Source organism: Enoplosus armatus, chromosome 14 (genome assembly GCF_043641665.1).
Source record: "Enoplosus armatus isolate fEnoArm2 chromosome 14, fEnoArm2.hap1, whole genome shotgun sequence".
NCBI lineage: Eukaryota > Metazoa > Chordata > Actinopteri > Centrarchiformes > Enoplosidae > Enoplosus > Enoplosus armatus.
The window spans coordinates 2,100,269-2,123,542 of NC_092193.1; the positions used below are offsets into that span (position 1 = coordinate 2,100,269).

Sequence of the window (23,274 nt, forward strand, 5' to 3'; positions counted from 1 at the left end):
CGTGTGTTCCCGTGTGTTCCCGTGTGTGTTCCCGTGTGTGTTCCTGTGTGTTCCTGTGTGTTCCCGTGTGTGTTCCTGTGTGTGTTCCTGTGTGTTCCTGAATATTCTCTGTGGCGTTGCTGTTTGTGGAAAAGGCTGAGACAGCACCGGGTTTGGCTGCTCTCCTTTTTCCACCCAGAAGCCGACGTGGTTAAAGTCTGACGGTGTAAAAACCTCGCTGAAGAATTACTGAATGTAAATAACAGCTACTGCCAAGCTGCCCGAAACAGAGTCGGACATTGAGGACAATTCTTCAGCGTCACTTCAGGCAGCAGAAGTCCTCCAACAAGTCGATAAATAAGAGTTTGATCCCCCCCCCTCAGATCTGTGTGCGTCGCCCTGCAGGCTGCAGACCTCCTGCAGAGCGATGATAATTGGAGGTCTTCTCTTAATTAACCTCACTGGCTTTTCCTCCTAATGTCACTCTTTTAGGGAGGAATCTCTGGAGGATTTGAGTGACTGTGGAAAGCAGATTTGAAGAATAGCTTCTTTGTCTTAGTGTCAAAGTGGTTTTCCACAATATTCTTCTTCCTCTATTTTCTGCAAATGGAGCCATAATCTGTTTTCAGGATGTTTTTATATCTCACTGTAACCAATAGACACACTTCATCAGACATTAAAGTGTCCTCTCTACTTGATACCGATGTTAAAGTTGAGACTTGTGTGAAGTGTTTTGACTAAAGTTTGAACTTCTCCTTGTATTTATGCTGTATTTACCGCTGTAGATTCAGGACAGCAGATGATAGATATCTGTGTCACAGGCCAGGTCAGATTGATATCTGAATGGTTGCATAAAATTCAAATTAGGAACCACAAATATGCACGTGATAGAGCACGTTGGTTAAGGCTTGATACAATGCACTGGGAGACGTTTTGGTTGGTGTCTCTTGAGAGATGGATGCATTAGTATAACATGTAGCTTGTGTGTTTGGCTGCTAAAGTGTTAAATAGATAAAGGATTTCAGTTTTTACACTGTGCCCTGAGCTGATAAAACTCAGTAATGACACTATATATAATAACTCACCTTTAAAATGCAAAGCATCTCTCCCGACTGGACAGGACCAGCGAGTTAACTGGGCCTATGGGGTAGAAAGATAAAAATACAGACATAATATGTGGCTTTTTGTGAAATGTAGGATATCTCTACATGAAGCAGAAGTAGATGAATTATGTTTAGGAAAAGTTGGCATAATAAAAAGATAGATGACACCATGTCATGACACAATATCGCAGATCTATGAGGGTAAAAGGATCTGAGGATGGAGTGACGTCTGAATCAGTTATCTGGTTTTGACTTGACACTACGCAGAGTTTTGTCTTGAAAAGCTGCTCAGCCTTGTCCTCAGACACAGATGATAAGCAGCCGTCTGCTGAAGCCCTCATCCAGCTCCCGACTTGTTGTTTTTTACCAGCCCAGGGTCGTATTTACCACAGTGATCTGCCATATGTCACCTGTGTGGAAGGTGATACGAAATATAAGCTGTGAGGAGTTTTCAGACCGCAAGAGGAAGGTTAATATTCTGCAAACAGGATACAGTCAATGGCACTTACACGCAAAAAACCAAAGGAGGCAAGAACATGCTTTTCCTCCAGCACATTTCAAAGAGAAATATTGTACTTTTCTACCCCTCTACATTTGTCTGATGGTTGGAATTTAGTAAATGTATTTTCAGTCGAGACAAATAACAATTACAGACCAGAAAGTAGTTTTAGATCCAACATGACAGTCGGATTCAGTAAAGCTGTTGTCATATATCAAATATAGCAACACAGGATATCTGTTTAAGCTCAATGACACAATGACTTTTAGACATCCGTCTGTCTTGTTGCTTATTTAATTTTCCCTTTCTTTCTTTCTTTCTCTCTTTCTAGTTTTCCTTCATCTCCTCTGTCCTTGCAGCTTTTCTTCTTTCCTGTCTAATTTTATTATTTTATTTGCTCATTTCCTTATTTGTCATGAAAATCCCCAAAAACTGAAGGAAGTGATGTCTTCCTCTAATCCTCTTCAAATCTGTACTTTTACTTTGGATACTGCAGTACATGTTACTGCTGACGCTTGTTTCCTTTAGTCAGTGATGCTACGTCACTGCTTGCTTTACTTGTAAGTAAAGGATTTCACTTCTTCTTCAGCCACAAAGCAGCTTTATTTCACCTCCACCTAGCTTCACTCTTGTAAACATTTCAACCTTTGATTTAATTTTGACCCTTTTTAAACATTTACCGTTAATATCCAGCCAACAGTCCTGGACTGAATGTGTGCTGTATCATCCAGAGGACCATCTCTCTAACCTCCAGGCTTCCCAAAGAGGCTGTGAGCATCATCAGATTGGGTACCTGGCTTTATGATTAATGTCAAAGTTTCACCACCTAGCAGTATATCACATCATCTTCCTCAGAGGAATATGATATGATATGATATTAGCTGGTTCTAAACATTTTAACATCCAAAATATAATGTTATAATTTTTAGAAAAAACATAGAAAGTGCCCAGTTTTTTTGCCCAGCTGTTTTTTATTACACATCAGTATTACTGTGACACAGAAATATGTGTTGCAAATGGTGGTAATGTTTGCTCTGTGATGTTGGAATTTCACTCATAGTCCGTCCCTGATAAGAGTGTCAGTGGAGTAACTCTAGTTCTGGTGGTTAACTTGAATTTTAAAGAATGTTGGAATATGTAAAGAGTTTTTAGTACCTCAGGGCTTCTTTTTGTGAAAAGCTGCTGTGGTCTGGTGGTCTTGCCTTTATCTGTTCTGGGTCGGCTCACTTGGTCATGAATGAGCCAAACAAAAGCTGAAAGCTGAATCCAAAAATAAAGATGTAAAACTTGGTGGTTGAGAACTGACAGATTGGTGTCCACATCTGGCCTCCAACCAGTGAACAAATGACCCACAACCGGGCCAGAGTTAAAGAGGAAGTTGACACGGACCAACTCTTATGTAAATAACACTGCAGGAAACTGCTGTGGTGTAGAGTTGAATGTGATTTTACCTCTTGGGAAACATATCACTCATAAATGTGGAAATTCTTACGGAACAATTACGTTTGATTCACGTTCACATCTCCATGTTTTTTCCTTCTCCTGGTCCAGGTGTACCCCTACAAGCAGAATGCACTCACCCGACAGAAGGTGCAGCCCATGCACCACAGCAGCATCAGAGGGGTGGAGGACATGGCGACCCTCGAGGACCTTCACGATGGCGCCATCATGCACAACCTCTTTCTGCGCTACCAGCAGAGACACATCTATGTAAGTTCCCTACAAGATATATCACGCTTGTTGACTTTAACGCTGATTCAAAGCATCTTGAACGTTGGAATAAATCTGAACAGTCGAACCAGAAGGTACTTTTACTTCTGTTTTGTGCTAATTATTTTGAGTATTTCACTTTACTTCCAAGACTAAGGAAGAAGACAGTATAGTAGAGTGTATGTGTGTGTGTGTATATATATATATATATATAGTGTACAGTATATATATACTGTATATATGTGTGTAAATACACAAAATGTATAATAATAAAAACAAGAAAGGAGAAAATAATAAAACAATAAACAAGTAAGTAATACATCATCAATGATTTAATCCTCAATTTTACATAAATGTTGTATCAACATCCAGAGGCGGCAGGTACGATATGATTATAGAAGCATCTATGAAACTCAGCAGGAAATATAAAGCAGTATGAGGTGTATCAATACAGATGAATTTATATCTGTGAGAAAACAGTGAAAAGAGGAAGAAAACGGGTTAGCTTGTCCTCCTCCACTGGCCTCAACGTTTAAATAAGAGTCTCAGGTGAATGACAGGAACTTGATTTAATCCCACATCCATGCAGATCACCGAGTTCTGACATGTAGACTTTTGATCAGATTTTGCGTCATAAATCCTTGACGTCAAGATCAGCACTGAAAAATGCGGAAATCTGAAAATCACTAGTATCTGCAGCACCAGTGTCGACGTTGACGGCTCGGCCTGTCAGGCTACACTGCCGTCTTTTAAAAGCTCTACGTGGGAATCTCCCACGAAGCGCTGAAGTTGCTCAATCACTACTTAACAGCAGAGATAACCGTCTAGACGCCGGCAGATAAGATGCGGTCAGAAAAGTTTTTAATGTGAACATGAGACTGTCTGTCAGAGACTTGTGGTATGCAGCTTTCTTTTGCTTGAAAGAAGCACATTTGGCTTCCAGTGCAGGAAGTGATTTTCACTTGATAACATCTCTTAAAATAAGCCCCCAGAAGTCTTAAAACAAGATCATATTACTTAAAATAAGATTCATGCTGGTCTTGAATAGTCTGCACTAGAAGATCCAATCCATTCTCAAAACAAGTCGGAGCAGATTTCAAATCTAAATCAAAAGACTCAAAATCTCACTTACTTGGAAATGGAGGTTTTGCGGTGTACGGTGACGTTCCCTGTGGATATTCTGTCAAAAAAAGTTTGGCTTTCTGTCTGTGATTTATTACAAGCAGCAGACAGTGAAGGTTGAGCTCACTGGTGTAAAATACACGTGTGAAGCTGATTGAAAGGAATGTTTGGAAGTTTAATACACAACGTAAGGGGAGTACGTGTTCAGACACAGCAGGTTATTCAAATACAAACCTGTCCGACTGCTTTTTTTCTTCAGTTTCAAAGATTGCAGCATAAATACAACATACATTAAACTGAGATTAAAGAGATTTCAACACAGAAAACCACTTTTAGGAGATCGTTTACTGCAAATATAAGATCATTTTAAGCTTGAAATGAATAACATTCTCTGTAAATACCCAGTGGTGTTGATTCTGTTTCCTCAGTAATAAACTTTAAATACAGTTTGGTGCTGATTGTCTGTAAATGGTAAATGTGGACGACCCGCTCTGACCTCCCCAGATGACCTTCACTGTGTGTTTTCCTCTCAACATATTTATTAAGAAGCACTTCAATAGCACTGACAGTACAACAGTAACTAACCATAACCCACATCATGCCATCAAAAATCAGCAGGACATGAATTTCACCCGTGTGAAAAGAAACCTGAACAAAACCAAATAAACTGAAGGGGAAAAAAGATAAAATAAGACAAAGTAGAACTAAACAAAAGGAAAAAGATAAAACACAGTAAGAGGAAATATTCAAAATTAAGATACAAAAGAAAGTGAAAAAAAAGGCATCTGAGACATAATTGAACATAGGTATCATCACCTGGGGGCTGCAGGTAAACACCTGAAACAGACCATGGTAATGACCCACTGTTTTCTATGGAAGCCTTCACACCAGCGATGTCCTGTTTCCCAGCGTCCACACATTCAATGTGATTGGCTGGCATCTGTGCTGCTGTCTGTATGATGCATCCAGTTCATGCAGCTGCCGTACGTTGTCTCTAAATGAGACGTACGTTTATGGAACTCTTGTCTGTTGCCGTTCAGTGGGATTCAAAGTCTGAGCTACATTCTTGTTATTAGTCCTCAGGGTCGCTGTCGAGTTAGAAGATACGGTTTCAGGCCTGGCTAAGACTTGTGGCACTTTGAAATGGGTTTTAAACATCTCCAATGGTCCTTTTTTTCCTTAGTGCTTCCTAAAACAACTCATTGTTTCTGTGTCCACATAAAACATCGAATAACAGTCAGTTTCATTCTGTTGCATCAGATCTCTATTTTGAGCTCTTGTGGTGAAGCCATGAACTATGCCAATAGTCATTTTAGATGCTGCTATTCTTTGCGACGTGGGGTATAACGTTTCTCTCCCCGCCTGAGCTAAAAGGAGAATAGAAAACGTTGTTGCCTGCCCCCTACTAGCAGAGATCAAAAGGGTTCCTGGTGTTCTTCATGCAGTATTCTAAAGAGGCAGCTGATTGTATAATCTAACATGGAGTAGTTCATTGTTTCACTTGGATCACTTTGTGCAGGTGTCACCTTTGTTTGTCCAAAACAGCTTATTTCTTCAAGAACTGCCTCTTATTACACCGATTTAACCGAGTATTCCAGGTGGGTGAAGGTACATAGACGTAAATGTCAAACATTACATATTACTGTACTATGACTGCAAATACAACGACTTCAGAGAAATGTAAAAGTAAATCTACTCAAATGAGAAAAAAAACAAATCAAAAATGTGTTTAAAAATGTTTGTCTCACTTGGCAACAGGTTGCCAAGTGAGAGGGAGGATGATTAGAGTTTGGGTTTGTTTAGTTTGATGCTCATTTTAGAGGCTGGTATTCCAGTGGTGGCCTCACTGGGAGTTTGGCGGGAGCTAATGGGTCCTGGCTCGGCTCTGATAGCGGCTGTGTCGTCCAAGCTGTGAGACAGAACAGAACAGTTAAGAGCATGTTGGCTTTGGAAGAAGAAAACGCTGTAGCTGTTTCTCTCTGTGATGTATGTGATCGTTATAATATTTGTTCCCTCTGCGGTAGCTGTGACCTCTGACCTCTTTGTTAGCCTCTGCTCCACGTTTGTTATTCGGGGGAGCTGGCATCTTTGACACATCAGTGTGTTTCTAGGCGTTGGTGAGTCACACATGTGAAGTGTGAAGTCTAATAAATGTCCTCACGCGAAGACGACAAGTTTGAGAATGAAAGCAATCTGTTGGTGTGGAGTTAGAGAGAAGTGAGCTGACCAGAGATCTGTAGCTGCTGCAGGCTCGAGGCTCCAGTCTGACTACTTCGTACTTAATTAGGGGACCTTTGTTGTCATGGTTACAGTAATAACCACTTGGTTAAGGTTACAGAACGATCAAGGTCATGGATTAAAGAAACCGGCACTGACTGTCTGCAACAGACGAGTCGACAGTCTCGAAAAGGAAGATGCCTGGTGATGCTGAAAGTTATCCGAAACCCCTCATTAATGTCCAAACTCCAAACTGTCTATCGGATCAAAAACCTTTGGCTGGTCAGAACTACTGAGCTCTCCCCTTCTTGTCTTATTTACAGTTCGGTTCTGCAGGCTCATCTTTGCTCTTCTGATTATACATTATTTTTATTCGGGCCAATGTTCTCGCGGAGCGGCTTGTTGAGGGTATCACACCTAAAATAAAAGGGTTGATAGCAGTGGTGGTCGGAGCATTAGCAGCAGTAATAGTGGTACCAGGAGTGGTAGTAATGGTGACTTCAGACCAGACTACTGTTCATACAGTAGATATATACGTCATATTAACAGAGCCTGTGCTAACGAAGTCATTTATTCCACACTGTCCTGCTTCACACTGTGAGCTGATTAGCAAACAAAGCAGCTCTATTCCTGCTGACCCCAGTCAGAGCAAAGGAGCCTATGAAACTCCGCTGTACGGCGCAGCAAACAAAGGAATATGTAGGACAAATAGCTCTCGGCCATTACTGTCCCGTTTTGTACTTATGGACTAATGAACAAACCTGACCCAGCACCTTCTCCAGCAAAACAAGCCGGCGACAAAGGCAGCCTTGTGCTTTCTGCACGCATTAGCCGCAGTAACCTTTGACAAATGCCATCTCGTTACTTTAATCACATCTGAATGCTCCCGTATGGTCGAAATTATCCAATCAATTCATCACAGCCGCCCAATCTCCACTCTGACGGGGGGGGGGGGGGGTTCTGTGTTCGGCCAGAAGCTGCAAAGAGGGAAAATTAGAGAGGTTTTGGTGAAGTGGGCCGCGGTGAACCGAAGGGAAGGGCTAAAAGCACACTGCTGAAGCCAGAGAGCCAACAGCAGTCTCTGATACATCAGATATTAAACAGGTTCAATTTTTATTATTATTGTTGTTATTATTATTTCAAATGGTGGCTCAGATGGTCTAAACGTCAGATTTATGGATGTGGCTGCTCTGCTCCATGCAGCTGACCCGTCTATCTGGTACTCAAAGAAGGCTAATAACTGTGACGTCCTGTGAAGCCACAGCTTTAAATAGCAGCTTATTCTCATCACTTTTATGGACTAACTATAGCTCATAATGTAGATAATGTAGAAATAAGTGGACATTTAAAGGTCTAAGCGTAAACTGCCACACAAAGAAAGATTTTTTAGATATATTCAGATTCTTTTTTACTTGAAAAGAATGAAAACACAACTGAAAACAATACAAATTGCAACCTTTAATTCATAGAAACATACCTGCAGAGCTTCTCTTTAAATAATGAAGCAGAATTAGAGCTAAATATGTGCTGAGAAAATATTATGCCGTTCAGGAGACACACCTCCTTAAAACACTTATAAAATTGTTTTTATCAAAGTGATTCCAATTCCTTATTTACGTGATGAACCTGCAGGACGTAGGCGGAGGGTTAGCTGAGGTGAAGCTGGTAGCGTCAGTAACGTCTCTTTCTCCTCCAATTTCTAAACATGCAGACTTTAAACTTCTTAGTTGGGCCTTTTTGACCAAACAGCCACAGGAACTGTGGGAGAAACACAGGTGAAGTTCCTGACTTCATAAAACGTTTCTTGGGTTATTGGAAAAGTCCCTGCTGTGAAAAAGGGCAGAGGAAGGTGAGGTGACGGGCTAATGCATGAAGTCGAATGCATCAGGGCGAGGGGCCCGGTGTCTTAACCTGTCAGGGGCCACGAAATTCCTGACATCACCCCTGCTGACATCTGAGAGAATTAAATAAGGAGAACAACAACACCCCCCAGACAAATCCTACAAATACTTTTATCTTACAGCAACTGAAAGCATGGAGTTTAAATATCAGATGGGACATTTCAGCTAAAGAACACAAAAGAAAAAAATGTGTTTTGTGGAATAAGAAATATAGGAAAGATTTGGTATTACAGTATATTTCTGTACATCATGTCAATCAAAGGTATTCAACTAAACTTTCCTATCAAGTAGTAATTAATAAAACAACATGTATTCTTTTCTCCTTTCACTGAAAACCTTTTTAATTACCTACAAATTTAAACCTTTTTTCATTAGAGCAACTTTGCTCCCATCAGAAGGTCCTGCAGACAGGAGGAAGAACGCATTGATGGGCTGCAAAATATTGCAACAGATTGTGCAGTAATAATCACGTGCACGCTTCATGAGTTAGCATTGGCAATCAGCAAATGAAACAGAAAAGCACAAAGTGACTAACGGACTGACAGCCGATTCTAATGAGGCAGAAATGCTGTTTTGTGTCTGAAGCGTTGAATTTTAAGTGCCAACAGGATTAATATTACATTTAAAACACACAATCACTGCGGTAATCCCAATTTTCTTTTCCAGTTTTTATAGTAAACATTTCTGAGGACACAAACAACAAAACAAAAGCCCGAAGAACTTCTGATCTTCTGAGTCCTGAAGTGTTTCGTCCGGCTGCTTTCTGCTTGTTTTGTGTTGTTTTAACCAAACTGTGAAGTTAGCGAGGCGCTACTTTTATTTAGTGTTAGCATCACAGAGTTGAACAGGGAATATAGCCTGCAGGCTACCAGACCAGTGTGTGTGTGTGTGTGTGTGTGTGTGTGTGTGTGTACAGTCTTTAGCTGCTGTGATTGTAACCAGCTGTGCTGTCGACTGGTGGCCTCACTCGTCTCCTCTGCAGATTCCAGTGGAAGCGTGCACACACTCGCACACTCACTCGCACACACACACACACACACACACACTCTTTTCCTCCATTTTTGACGGTCTCCCTCTCTCAGGAATCTCTGACATGTTCTGAACCCCAAAACTGTCCCTCTTCCATACAAACACACTGACATACACTCATTTTTCTATCACACGCTGTTCATTTTTTTAGGCTGCCCCCCCACCATCATCTGGACACACACACACACACACACACACACACACACACACAGTCTCTGTCTGGGCATCCAAGTGTCAACACCTCTACTCCTCTCTGTCTCTCGTCCCATCGGGGGGGGGAACTTCCTACCCAGGAACTCTTTGCGTCTCATATTTTATATATATATTCCATGACGTTAACTAATGGCAGGAAATTCCTTTACAGGGTCGTTTGTCTCAATATGCAGCGCTGAAACTGCAGCCCTGCAGCCTCCTCGCTGATCTGAATGCAGCAACGAACGCAGTGTCGAGCTGCAAAAATGTTGAAGCCGGCTCAACTTTTGCCACAACACAAGGCAACGTGGTCCGGCACGGCACCACGGTGGCCAATCAAACTGTTCGAGTGCACGTTCCTGATGGATTCATTTGTAACGTGGACGCCATGTTTGTAAACAACTACACAGAGACACATTACAAACAACACGGCCGTGTTTGGTACTTTCACATTGTTATTTTTATTTGTCTGAATGACTCGGCACCTGATTGGAGATCCAACCACAATTTCTTTAGAAATTTAGAAACCATAAAATTAAATCTCTCCTCGATCCAATATGAAAGCGTCCTCCATTTTTAAATTGCGACATATGAGAAACACACTAACCTTAACGCCTTACTTAAACCTGAACTAACAGCTACAAGCCACGCACTGTCGCCATGGGCAGATTTGGCATGACCGTGCAGACCGAGCAGCACATGTGAGAGTCAGCCGTCAGCGAACATATGTGATCTACGTGTTTTCAATCTGCTGCGTGTTTTCAATGGACATTTTGACCCTTTGTGACGCCTTTCAAATGTGTGGACTGACACATTAGACACACACTCAAACACAGGCGGCTGTGAAGACAAAACTGCCGATGAAGAAGTGATAAGAGGACAGGTCAGAGAAGTTTTCTTCACTGGCTGGAACAGTAACACACGGACGGCTTTGAAACAGTTTCGTCAGGATTGCATTTCTCTCCCTGTAAACTATAAAGGTGCTGAGCTGTATGACTGAACCTGAACCTTTTGACAACATTTTGATCAGAGTTGACCGGCACAATATACTGCACAATGACTGTTGTCCCTCAGCGGCAAAGACGTTGTTATAGTTCCACAAAAACTCTCCCTCTTTCATTTTCACTGGAGGCAGCTGCATCGTGTTCATTTTTCTAATAAAATACACCATTAAATATTCAATTCATGTCAGTAAATATATGCATTTATACACATAAACAAGTGACGTTCACACTCGAAGGACGCAGATTCATGCAGTGACATATAAAGATTGCAGAGCTGAGAAAAGAACCGCGAGATAGTTGCCCCGGTCAGGAGATGGTGGACATTGACAGACTGGCTGGGATTGCAGTGGTTCATCACCAGCAGCCGCGATGGAGCCAGAAACAGCCACAACCAGTGGACATTAGGGCTTATGGAGAAGGTGGGGGTGGATGTCTGACTTTGACATGGGAGACTGCAGTTAATGTTCTGTTTTCTACCAGCAGACAACACTGACTTTCTTAAATCATGACCATGATCTTTCCCAAACGTTAACCAAGTAGCTTTGGTTGCTTAAACTTCACCAAACCGTAACCGTAGGAGGCAGGTCATAAAACATGTGAGTAATGTTGGAACGGTTGTGTGGTTTGTTTTGGAAGGCACTCACACAGGACCTGTTTTGTCGTTTAGGTACATACGAGGTCTTGCTGGACAAAGAAGAAAGATGCCACATTAGCTTGGTGCTTCACACAGGACATCCAAGTCAAACTACGCGATCACGCTCATAAGAATCAAAGTTTGAGAAGTCTGTCAGTTTCAGCGCAGAGCAGAATCAGTCTCGTGACTCGCTCTGCTTATTTTAACAAGCCGCCGTGTCGGCTGCCGGCCCGCTGACAGACTGCAACAGCCAGCTGCTGCTCCACTTTCACAAACTCCCAACCCATGACTGAGAAGCGCTGAAGCCTGGAATGTGGAGAACCTCCTTATTGACCAGAAGGTGGACTGTTCGAAACCTGATTACAACTGGTGAAACCTGGGCCAGTGAATGAGTGACCAGCTAATCGCCTCATTTGATCCTTTGCTGTTGTCAAAATACCTTCGAGCAAAACATTTAATGGCCAAACTGTGGATTTACAGGCAGATGAGGAATTCATGGCCCAACATTCGAAACAATACGGATGATGCTGTGTTTTTAGCCCTTCAGTTAGATCACATGTCGCTTTTTCTCCCACGGTAGATATCTGGTTTTGGAATTAAACTCATACATAAACAACCACACACACACATTCCTTTAGACACACTGAAACACAAACCCACTTTAGTCCTTATTAGAAGCTCAACGCGTACATGTGTGGAAGATACATTTACATTTCAGAGGTCCGGCTCTGAGTCCTGATGACTGTCAGATGTGGAGAAACGCTCTTCCAGCCGACGGAGCTTCACGCTTCGCCGACAACTCTGCTGATGTCATTTCCTGTCGGTCATGTATACAAATTCTCTGAGCGTGTGTCACTTCCTGTGGGACCAGAGTTAGGCCACAGGTGGACACTGTCGCGTTGGTGTCATTTAGATCTTTTTTGTTGGAAATATGTTTGAAACTGAAATGACTACATTAGTGGAATGAGACAAAGAAATCATGGCCTGCGTGGTTTTGCATCATTTTTAGCATCTTTGGTTTGCTAATTACGATTACGGTTTTGGCAGACTTTATTCACCCATCTGTTATTTGTTAAATGATCTTGCTAACAGAAAAACAGATTTGTCTGGAATCTGGTGGACATATCGCTTTTGGCTCAGATGATTTCATTTTGGTTGCAAGATCTGGGATTTTTACAGCTATGAGCATTAGGCTGTGTGTGTTTATATGCTAGAGTTGCATTTGAATGCTGTGTTGTCTGACAACCGGGCCTTGGAAATAACTGTGAAGCAAAGATAAAGCCTGACAGAGTCCGAGGCTTCTCAAGGTGGGAAACCAGGGAGTGTTTCTGATTTCTGTGCAGCTAACCTCAGAGTGCAACACACGAAAACAAAAGGAAATATGACCCAGAACCTAATTGGCACTGCGGCATTATCTTCTCACTCAGCATCGTTTCTCTCAGCTTTAAGATAACTCTGTCCTCCAGTCAGGAAATGAAAACTAGAATCAAAACGTTCCACAATTTATTATGTGTTGAGAAAGTTTCACGTCCCCAGGAAACCTGTCCGAACTGCCATTGCATCATTTCAAAAATAAATGGGCATCGCTGAGAGAATAAGCATTCTCCTCCTGAACAACATGACTTTTGCAGATGTGGGGTTTCCGTCCGTCAGCAGCGATATTAAACATAAACGGTGGACCAGGAATGCTTTAATCGCCAAGTATAACAAATGTGCAGGAATTTGTCTTGGTGACACGGTAACTCAGTGACTGCTTCATGCCCCCCCCCCCCCCCCCCCCCCCCCCCCCCAGCCCCCCTCTCTTACATTTCCTGCCGTCAGTCAGGCAGGTTGGCGGGCGCTTTGCTTCTGATCCTCCAGTTTTTTCTCCATCTGGTCTTCATTTCCCTCTCAGAGCATTTATCTGACTCTGGCTCAGGGAGATCTTATTTTTTTGGACCGGTCCGACTGCCTGCATGCCTCCCTCTGTTCTACTGTTACACCATCAACACTGACTGACGCCTTTCTGTAAACATAAAGTGGCTGAAGCTTCAGTCGCTGCTATCTGTCGTAGCGTTATAAAGATTCACTGTAGGTCAGTTTGACTGATCTGCCGTCATCTTTTCAGTATCAATAACTTAAACAGAAATAACTTAAAGCAACATAACTGTCTAGTGCTGGCTAGTGTTTTAGGTGGTTAGACCAAAGTTATGAGCTGAAACTGATCCTTTATTAAATGGAATGAGGATGTTCGTTTGATTGTGTATTAATCATAACACCGATTAATACCACAATGGATGTGTATGGGAAACCCTCGACCTGTTAATTCTCTTGTTCTTTAAAGTACATCGGCGGCGTCTTAACCCCCGAAGCCGTGGGGGTGCCCCCAAAACAATATTTTCAGATGAATTGGCATGAATATTATATAGTTATTACCATTATTTGTATTATTACTTTTAGAAAATACTTCTTTGGTTTCATTGGAGAGTCCCCTGATTCACATCCCTTCTTACTCTGCTGTTTTCTTTCCTTATATTATAGTTACTTTTTCTTTTTAATTCTGTAGAAATGAAATAGAAATGCTGCCTCTGGTCTGTTTCCTCTTCAGACAAGAATTAAAATGGTCTGGAACCACTAACAGTTGGTAATTCTGTACAACCTTTGGCATGAAAATGGTCACCTTTTGAAAATATTGTTTGCTATGGGTGAGCTAAAGGCCTCGGTACCAGCCTTCACACTGTTGGAAACATGTAAAACTGCATGTCCACTCTCATAAATACCACAGGTTAAATACCTCAAGCTAACAATGTAAATGTGGATATCACGTTCCTCGCGTCACCTCTGTGGTATGACTCTGACTCGCAGAGTATTTGACACCACACGTGGAGGACGAGGGGCCGCGGTGAATCACATCAGCCAATAGGGGGTCTTCTGATGAGAATCACAGCCAATTAGCTCTCAGCCAGTGTGCTGCCGTGGAAACTGTTACCAGGACGGAGCAACAGGGGGATCCAATTTAGTCCAAATGGTTGTAATTCATCGAGTTAAGGGGAGGCATGACTTCACCCAAAGCTTTTTATACTCTCACCGTCTCACAGTGTGAACTTCTACCTATTACCATATTGATCATATATAAGGTGCAAACATGTTTTAAAACTCAAAACTTTATTCCTAAACATGGATGGAGCCAGTGGACATCTGGAGTTACTTAATTAACAATACTTGCATCAATGGGACTCTCTTTTCGCTCATTTGGCCATTTTCAAGAAAGCCTGATTGAAAAACTAATCCAGGCACAACGCCATGGCAAAGTGTACAAGTGAAACCTTAAAAATGAGTGTGAATGTGTCCCTCGCAGCTGTCACGAGGTGTTACTACATAAGCACCCGTCAAGACATTTACTGCCGGCAGAAGACGGACATCTCTGCTGTCATGCCACGCTGTGTTTACCCTCGGCTCTGTTTGAGAGATAACACACATGGTGATTTATGATCCACTGTACATTGCTACTATAACAACCCCCCCCCCCCCCCTTCTCTTGTTTAGTGCTGGCTGATTTGCACAGGCAGGATGGTCCCGAGCCAGTATTTGTCATGTAAATACTGTCACCTCAACTGCCATTCAAATGTATTTGCATCCAGGCTGAATGTAGGTCAGTCAGTCAGTAGGCCGTTTGAATGGCGAGGGCAGAGTAGTGTAAGGGGTTTAGTGGGCGACGTGGGGCAGGCGATAAAGACGTGAGGAGGGGAGTCCAGTTGATCAGCAGAACTTTACGTTCTTACCTTTTTAAAGTCACTGTGGAGCAGCATTTAAGGAGTCCACTGCTTCTGTACTTTGATGTATTTTGTGTTGATACGGGATGATCAGGCAGGATGTCGCGCGGGGAGGGATGGCTCATGTGTTAACCAATGGGATACCACTTAGAAAGAGGAAACGGTTTGATCTGATCGGGTTGGTTCATGATCTGATTGGACATTATTTGTAACGTGTGGTGTTCTGCTGGCCACATTCTGGATTCTGTATAAATCCGCAGCTGAAAATAGTGCCCTCCAGATGAACTATTTCCTGCTGTTTGGGCAACATTTGCTAAAAACTACAGTGCCCAGATGTTTTAGGAAATTACTGAACCTTTTTTGAACATCAAACTATGTTTTTAGGTAGTTGTTTTTAAAGATTTACGTCTTCAGTAGGAACCAATGGGCTGAGAGCCACAGACAGACGAAGAAACTCTGTGTCTTTTGGTTTGATTTGATGATGATAAGAGAAACATGGAACGCCAGCTTTCTCCTTAAAAGAAGAGATTTACACAGTACATGTAATCTGATAAAATACATGGTCAGGCAGGCAACAGAACATGAGTTAGTGTTGCTTGGTATCACGATGAAAGTGTGAACCAGAGCTGCATGTGTTTGCTCTATTGGTTAATTATCGCTGGTGGCTTTGCTTATATCAACCGTCGCCTTTCATTTTCATGTTTATACAGACATGCTTGTAAAATACTCCCATATACACACACACTCCATTGGCCTGATTAAATAGGATTAAGAAGTTATGGAAAATGGAGGGTTGGATAAACACTTTCAGACTGAAAACAGGCCCGCAGGCATGCTGTTTCAGGGACCGGTTAGTTGATGAAGTACGATCCAGGAGGACCTGTTTGAGGAACAGATCCATGACTTTGAAAGAGTATCAGACACCAAAACACGACACAGAGGTTTGAATTACTCTGACACCGGATTCTACAACTCTGGAAAAGGATTCATCATCGTAAAATAAAGCATTCACATTCGCAAAGTAATCTACCAGGAATGCGCACTTGCACATATTTGATTGGCCACTGCAGCGTCTCGCCGGATGACATCGCACTGCATTGCAGCAAAAGTTGAGCCATATTTTGGCAGATTCAAATATTTGCCATGCATTTAATGAATTAAATCTGTAGTTGTAACCAGAGGTCTGATGTTTTGTTGTCTTTATAAAGTTAAAAGCTGAGTGAGCTTCATAACTATTGGTCTCTGGAAAATATACAATCAGGCAACTCCCTTTAATTCTCTTTATTTCCACTCAGGTTCAAACACAAACAGACCTGCTCAGCTGAAACGTTGCATTGTCAGGGTGATTTTATTGTTGTATTGTATATTGTGTTGGTATTCTTTCTGTGCCCCATACATCGGCATGCCCATTAACTTAATTATCGTTATTATGGCTGTAATTTGAGTTCTCCACTTCAGAGCACTGAACATGGTTTCACCTCGGGCATGGCAGACTATGTTAGAAAGAGCCATTTCTGGGTTTTTTCCGTCTTCCTATTCATCCAAAATAAACCGTATTTGGAAACTGATTGACCTTTTATAATAAGGAAAAGAGTCTTCTGTTTTTAATTAATCTGCTTGTTTAGTTTAGTTTAAAGCTCCACTCTGATACAATAAACCTGTTTTACAGGTAATAAAACAATATGACATTGCCACAGATGCAAAGAAAATGTCTGGCTTCAGTAAAACAAGCAAAATGTCGTCTTGTGTTGTTCAGAGAGGCCCAGTGGAGATGACAAGAGAGTCGTGTGATGCTCTGCAAACCAAACTGTCCTGTCTCTTAATGCATTTCATCTCCTCCTCCCGGCAGCAGCCACTCACGTCCTAATGTGTAGTTGTGGGAACACTGTGTGCTGCTGTAATGAGATTCTCACTTTTGGTCCAATTTGCTAAGACATGTTGACAGAAATGTTCTCATCTTCAGAAAGCTGTGATCAAGAAGCGTCACCTTTGTGTTTAAAGTTATGACGATGAACATGAAGACTCTAGTTTTCTGACCTTTTCTAAATCAGACTTTTTGATAATAATAAGCTCCAAAGTGTTGCCCTTCAGAGGAGACCGGGATCCTGACTGTGGATCCTATGTTTTTTTATTTCAAAAGAACAACCATTTTAAGAAAGATCTGTTTTCTTGGTCTGAGAAACGTAAACCTCCTCTCAGCCTGTTTACTACACCTCTAGGAATTTACAGGTTTCGACAGCATCACTGCTGCGATGCTTCTCTAACCTTTGCAACTGCTCAAACCTTCATTTCTGACGATGGCGATGAGCATTTCTGACAGAATCGCCTTGTTTTTCTGCTCGACCCGATTCTGCCGTAACCTTTTACGACTTTTCAAACCGAGGCCAGTGGTAGAAATATCCAGTTGTTTTCTCACAGATACATGCTGATGTGCTGCCTTTTTCCAAGCCTGCCTATTTATCCATTAGTCACCACCGCAGCACTGAAGCTGCTGCCAAGACGTACTCTGGCTTCACAAGCTTCTATTTCAGCAGTTTGGTTGGTTTTGCTTTGAACTTTGAAATATGAAGCTGGTTTGGAAAATCTGCAGCTTGTGGGAGGGTGGTGAAAAGAAAAACAAAAGGTTAAATGTGTTGAATGTTGTGTTGAAGGAGATTTGGTGTATGACTGAGGTCACGTGTTCGGCTGCTTGTTACGTTTGCTGTCGTCCACCTTCCATGGAGCTTAATGGGGTTTTATTACACTGTGCGTTTGTCGTCTGTGCTTCCACCTGAGCCATGACAGGCAGCAGAGATGTTTTGCTCTGATCAGTTATTACACTTCAGAGAGGTTTTCAGAAACTGATGTTCTGCAACTGTTGTCGCTGCCAAATACTGACTTTCAGTCCATTTTACAAAAGCATCTCATTCAGTCTGTTTTACCACCTTCCTACACAGCACAGTCCTGCGTATTTTATGAACCTGATTCACCTTCTTCAAGCAGTAATTTATTTAAATGTAGTCTGTAAATTGTACCCTCAGAACAATTGTCACCTGTGTCTGAAATGCGACACTTCATTTACTTGTTAGTTTGCTTACTTGCTGTACATGTTGGTTTCAGAAAGGTTGTTGACATAAAGTTATATATGAATTTGACCCTGGATGTTCTTAATGAATAAAAGACAGGACAAATCTCTAACCTCCATTATCTTCACATCTTCTTCTGTCCTTGATTTATCTGACACCACGTATTTTCTATCAATATTGTGATGGTGATAAATGAGTCCTGCTCATTTTAAAGGGATAGGAACAGTACAGCACTTCTCTCTAGTATATCAGGGAGTTTAATGTCATATTACCAAACCCTGTCTTCCACTCCACACTACTTTTATATCACATTATAATGTGGAGAACCTCTGTTTACTTTTACTTTTCTTACTAGTCTGTATAGCAGTGCATTTGCTAACATGAACATGGTGCACTGGTTGCATTGCATTGATGAAAATGTATTTCCTTCTCATGGTTTCATGTGTTGAGGTTGTCGCTGCTCTGTCATACTGTATACCCGCTGATATTTCTTTATATTTCTAACACATTGCATCGTCTCTCCTGATCGTCAGACGTACATCGGCTCCATCCTGGCGGCGGTGAACCCTTACCAGCCGCTCGCCGGCCTGTACGACCGGCCGGCCGTGGAGCTGTACAGCCGACACCACCTCGGTGAAATCTCCCCGCACATCTTCGCCATCGCCAACGAGTGCTACCGCTCGCTGTGGAAGAGGCTGCAGAACCAGTGTGTCTTGATCAGGTAGGTGAACTTGACTGTGTTTTGGTTGTCTTTGAATCGCTAGAATCTTTTTCATTGATTTTACAGAAGCCAGGCTGAAGCTTAATAAAACTCAAGCTAACTTTAAAGCTGCAGCAATAGATTTTTCTCCACTAGGGGGCAGAAAAACTCCAAAACAAACTGACACCGAAATCTAAAAAAAAAAAACATTCTCTTGATAGTTTCTCAACTTTTGCTGACTTGATGGTGTTACCAACAGCAAACACCCAGTCAGGATATCTGTACCTTTCTTGTCAGAGGTTATATCGAGCCCTCTAATTGGCTGTTTGAATAAAATGTTGTGGTCTCAAGCTCGTCGAATCGCTCTCCTCTCTGTGTGCCAAACACTTTGATCAAGTTTCAAGTTCCCCGGGCAGTTTGGCTGCAGCTCTGAGGATCTGAGCACTACATGCCACAACACACACTCTCTGTTACTATCTCCATCCTCTGTCCGCCACTTTCTTCCTCACATCCTTCCTCTTTGATTTTAGCTGGACGACTTTTACATCCTCCGTCCCGCCATTGTTTTGTCAGACAGACGGAGATGTTCTCTTCCCCTGACTTCAAAAAACAAGAGTTATTTTTACATTTAAGAAATGATAATATTTAGCGGAGAGCGGATGCAGGACACATCACAGCGTTTTGAATCTGTGGGAAATGTTGTGTTTGTGGTCATCGAGGTATCCTGAATACGTGTTCATGTTTTTTTCATTCCTGTGGGGACATGAGGACGCAGAATAGTCACAGAGTAAAGAGAATTATGTAAGAACAAAGTCAATATAGATAAAGAACTCACTTTCAAGACTTATTATTTAATGTGAATCAGTCACGTGTGGCCAATACCTGGTCAGTAATGATCCCAGATCAGTGCACTAGTGTTTCCAACATTAGGACGTATTATCGCATTGCTACAAGGTTAATAACACAAAGCTGCCCTGGACTGGAAATTGTTCTGTGACTCATCAGCCTGAATCACAAAGTGAGATTGTCAGACTGGAGTGTCCCATCTCTGCAGCTTCAGATGCCTCGTTAGCCAAACGACATTAGGGTTTAAGATAAAGTTACTTCTCCTTCTACAAGAAACTTAATCCATTAAAATGTGTCTTTTAATCACCTTTTGTCCCCCCCCCCCCAAAAAAACTGAACTCACCAACAGTAGATGTCTTGTCGCTGGTGGTGCAAAGGATCACAGGTCAGCCAGGATGGTAAACATGACGGTGCTGTGTGGAGTTCACTGACGTTCAAGGGTTCAAATGATTTCAGCGAACGTGGAGAATTTGTAAAAGATCTAAAGCAGAGTAAGATCACAACACCCAGCTTGAGAGGTGTGTGTGTGTGTGGGGGGGGGGGGGGTCACAGGTCTTGCAGTTTTCTGACAATTAGCTGGCATTATTTTACAGCCCTGTTTCACTGGCATTGTGGGTAATGAGACACACATGTCCCCTTTTAAACATAAGCTGGTTTGAGTTTGTGAAGAAAGCAGAAAGTGAACAGTGGCTTTACTTTCACTGTTAATGACTAAATAACATAAAATATGAGAATTTACTTCCATCTTTGTTGCCGTAAGCATCGACTGATCAACTTGAGTAGCTGAACCCTGGTTTCTCCCGCAGGTGATTGTAGATGTTTAATGAGACTTCAGAAATATGATAAGGACCTTTAACGGTGACCAACGGTGATCTCTGCCATGAACCCGGTTTCTTGTTTGCATTCAAGCTTCGTCACTTTACAGGCAAGATGTGACCTGAATACACCAACAGACTGAAAAACCAGCAGCTCTGCGAGTGCAGTCTCACCTCACGAGTTGCCTTCGTCCTTCTGCTCAGGGCACAGAAACCCTTTTGTCTGGCAGGATGTTGGTCAGTGGGAGGAATATGCACGACGGCGCGCACAGCGAGGCGTAAACACAAACATGTCATATTGTCATTGGAGAAGGCCACGAGCTGCACAATGCTGCCATTCTGGTCACGGAGACGTATCACTGCTACAGATCTGCTTTGTGTTTCTTCTCATCCCACTGATTCCTGCTGCTTTTCCTGCTGCAACATGCACATTTCCCTCAAGGCTTCAGCTGCCTCTTCTTGCTTTTCAAAAACATCATTTTGCATTTCCTTCTTTAACTCTTGTGTATTTTTCAACCAGTTCTGAGGGCCTGGAGTTTATGAAAACACTTCATTTACCACAGAATCTGTAACTTCAAGAAAAAGATAAACACCAATTTGGATGCTTAGTTTTTCCATGACAGCAGCAGCACATGAAGCCATGCAGGCCAGAGAGGACAAACCACAGACCGCAGCCGTGACCTTTAACTGTGTTCTCAGCTAAAACACAACCTGATGGTTTACTGTCTGTTGACGCACACTGTTAGGGCTGATTGTCCTCTTCTAAATCTGATTATTTGCATCTTTGAGAATATTTAGAGGTTGAACATTTCGTCAGCAACAGGTGGAGCAGACCCACACAACATTTAAATGAACTAATTAATCAATTTATGCCTGAATTTCGTAAAACTGTGTAAAATAGAAATATTGTTTTTAATGAATAACGAACCATAACAAATCTGATATTTGACTTTCTTTGACTTCTATTGAACCCAAGTCAGTGAGAGTGACTCTTTTAAGCCTTGTTTTTGCTTTTTGTTGCAGTCTTCCCACCTCTGAGTTGTTAATCAGCTGTTAATTGTTGCCCTCGAGCAAGGCACTAAACTCCCAGCTGCAGCAGAGTGAATATGAAGCAGCAGAAACACGTAAACACTGTGCAGACCATCTCTGATCCATCAAAGGGTTATTTTGACATTTGTTTTTTTTGATACTTGGGCTAGAGGGTGATCCGGTCTCAGACTCCGGTCTCAGACTCCGGTCTCTCCAGTTTCTGAGTCCAGTTCTGTTCTTTAAAGAGACAGAACATGTGAATTAACATTCGTAGAAGGTTTGGCTGCACACCTGAAACAACTGGCTTTTAAAAAAGTGTTTCACATTCTTTATATAACCACCTGTTATCATGTGACAGCCACATAACAAAACCGGAGAGAATATGCTGGTTATTTTTCTAAGTTTCCTAGTAGCTTAAAACTTTAAAAAGTCAGATTTTGTGTTGGCTCTGGGAGGGAGTGAACGTCTGCGTCTCACTGATGATCTCTTACCCTCTCTGCTTTGATACGTAGCGTTCAAGCAGAAGCGAAGTGCTGGAGCTCCCTCTGCTCTGCTGCTGTGGGTGATGGATGTGTGAGGCTGTGAATAATTGCAGGGCGGAGCAGCGACAGGCAGGTTTTTCTTACTGCCAAGTGTTTTTCCTGAGGGCTGCTGCCTGGCTGTGTGGGCTGACTGCTGAGTGAACATCAGGATGGGGGCTTTTAAGGGTTCATAGTGCACTGCTGGGAGGCAACATGGACTATTAAAGTAGATAGAATCATTTTACAAACAAATATCACTTTATGGATTATCTTACCCCACCCATCCCGTTTAATATTGCTTACTACAGACTCATCATTTTGGTTTTTACTGATTTTCACTTCAAATTATGCAGACTTTTTAAAAAGAAGCAGGTCCCTTTAAACATTTTTACCAGGATTTTATGCCTTTGTGCAGCCAAACGTGTTCTGTTGTTTGCTGCAAGACGAACTTGTTAACTACAGTTACAGTAAACAGAGTCCTCTTGCAACAATATTAGCTCAGAAAAACCTTTTGATTGTGGAAAGTGAAGAGAAAAAAGGAGAGAAAACCAAACGAGCAGCTGGTTATGTTCCTCCAAGAAAGTACAAAAAAAGCTAAATTACTGTTTGTCCTTGCAAAACCCTGAAAACCCTGGATTTATGTATTATTATTTCATTTTATATGATTTGGGACAAAATAAGCTCAACTCACTAGCTTTTTTCTAAGCTTTCAACCACATCTGACTAGAGATGCAACTAATAATTGTTTTCAGTATCGATTAATCTGCCTGTTCTTTTCTGGATTGATCGATTAATCCTTTTTGTCTATAAAATGTCGGATAATGGTGAAAGATGATGTATTCAAGTAGCTTGTTTTACTCGACTAACAGTCTAAAACCCAAAGAGATTCACTTTATTATAAATTACCAATAAAAGCATCAAATCTGCACGTGTGAGAAGCTGGAAACGAGGAATGTTTGGGTGAAAATTACAAAAACAAATTTAATTTTCAGTCGATCCACTAATAGATTAAGTGACTAATGCAGCTTTACATCTCACAGTCTTCATCGGCAAATGGATGTTGTGTCATCAAGTGTGGACACTCTGAATTCTTCACATATTATCTTTCTTTATATATTTATATTAAAAGGGGTCGAATGTGTTTTGATCTACTGTA

At 41.9% G+C, this 23,274-nt stretch overlaps 1 protein-coding gene across 1 annotated transcript in view; it reads left to right on the forward strand.

Moving 5' to 3' along the window:
• myo10 (myosin X) overlaps nucleotides 1-23,274 on the forward strand; it is a 110,013-nt gene that overhangs the window by 39,812 nt on the left and 46,927 nt on the right. The window contains exons 3-4 of the mRNA XM_070918307.1: nucleotides 3,133-3,291; nucleotides 18,741-18,928. Of these exons, the coding sequence (XP_070774408.1) occupies nucleotides 3,133-3,291; nucleotides 18,741-18,928 (347 nt within the window). The remainder of the gene's footprint in view (nucleotides 1-3,132; nucleotides 3,292-18,740; nucleotides 18,929-23,274) is intronic.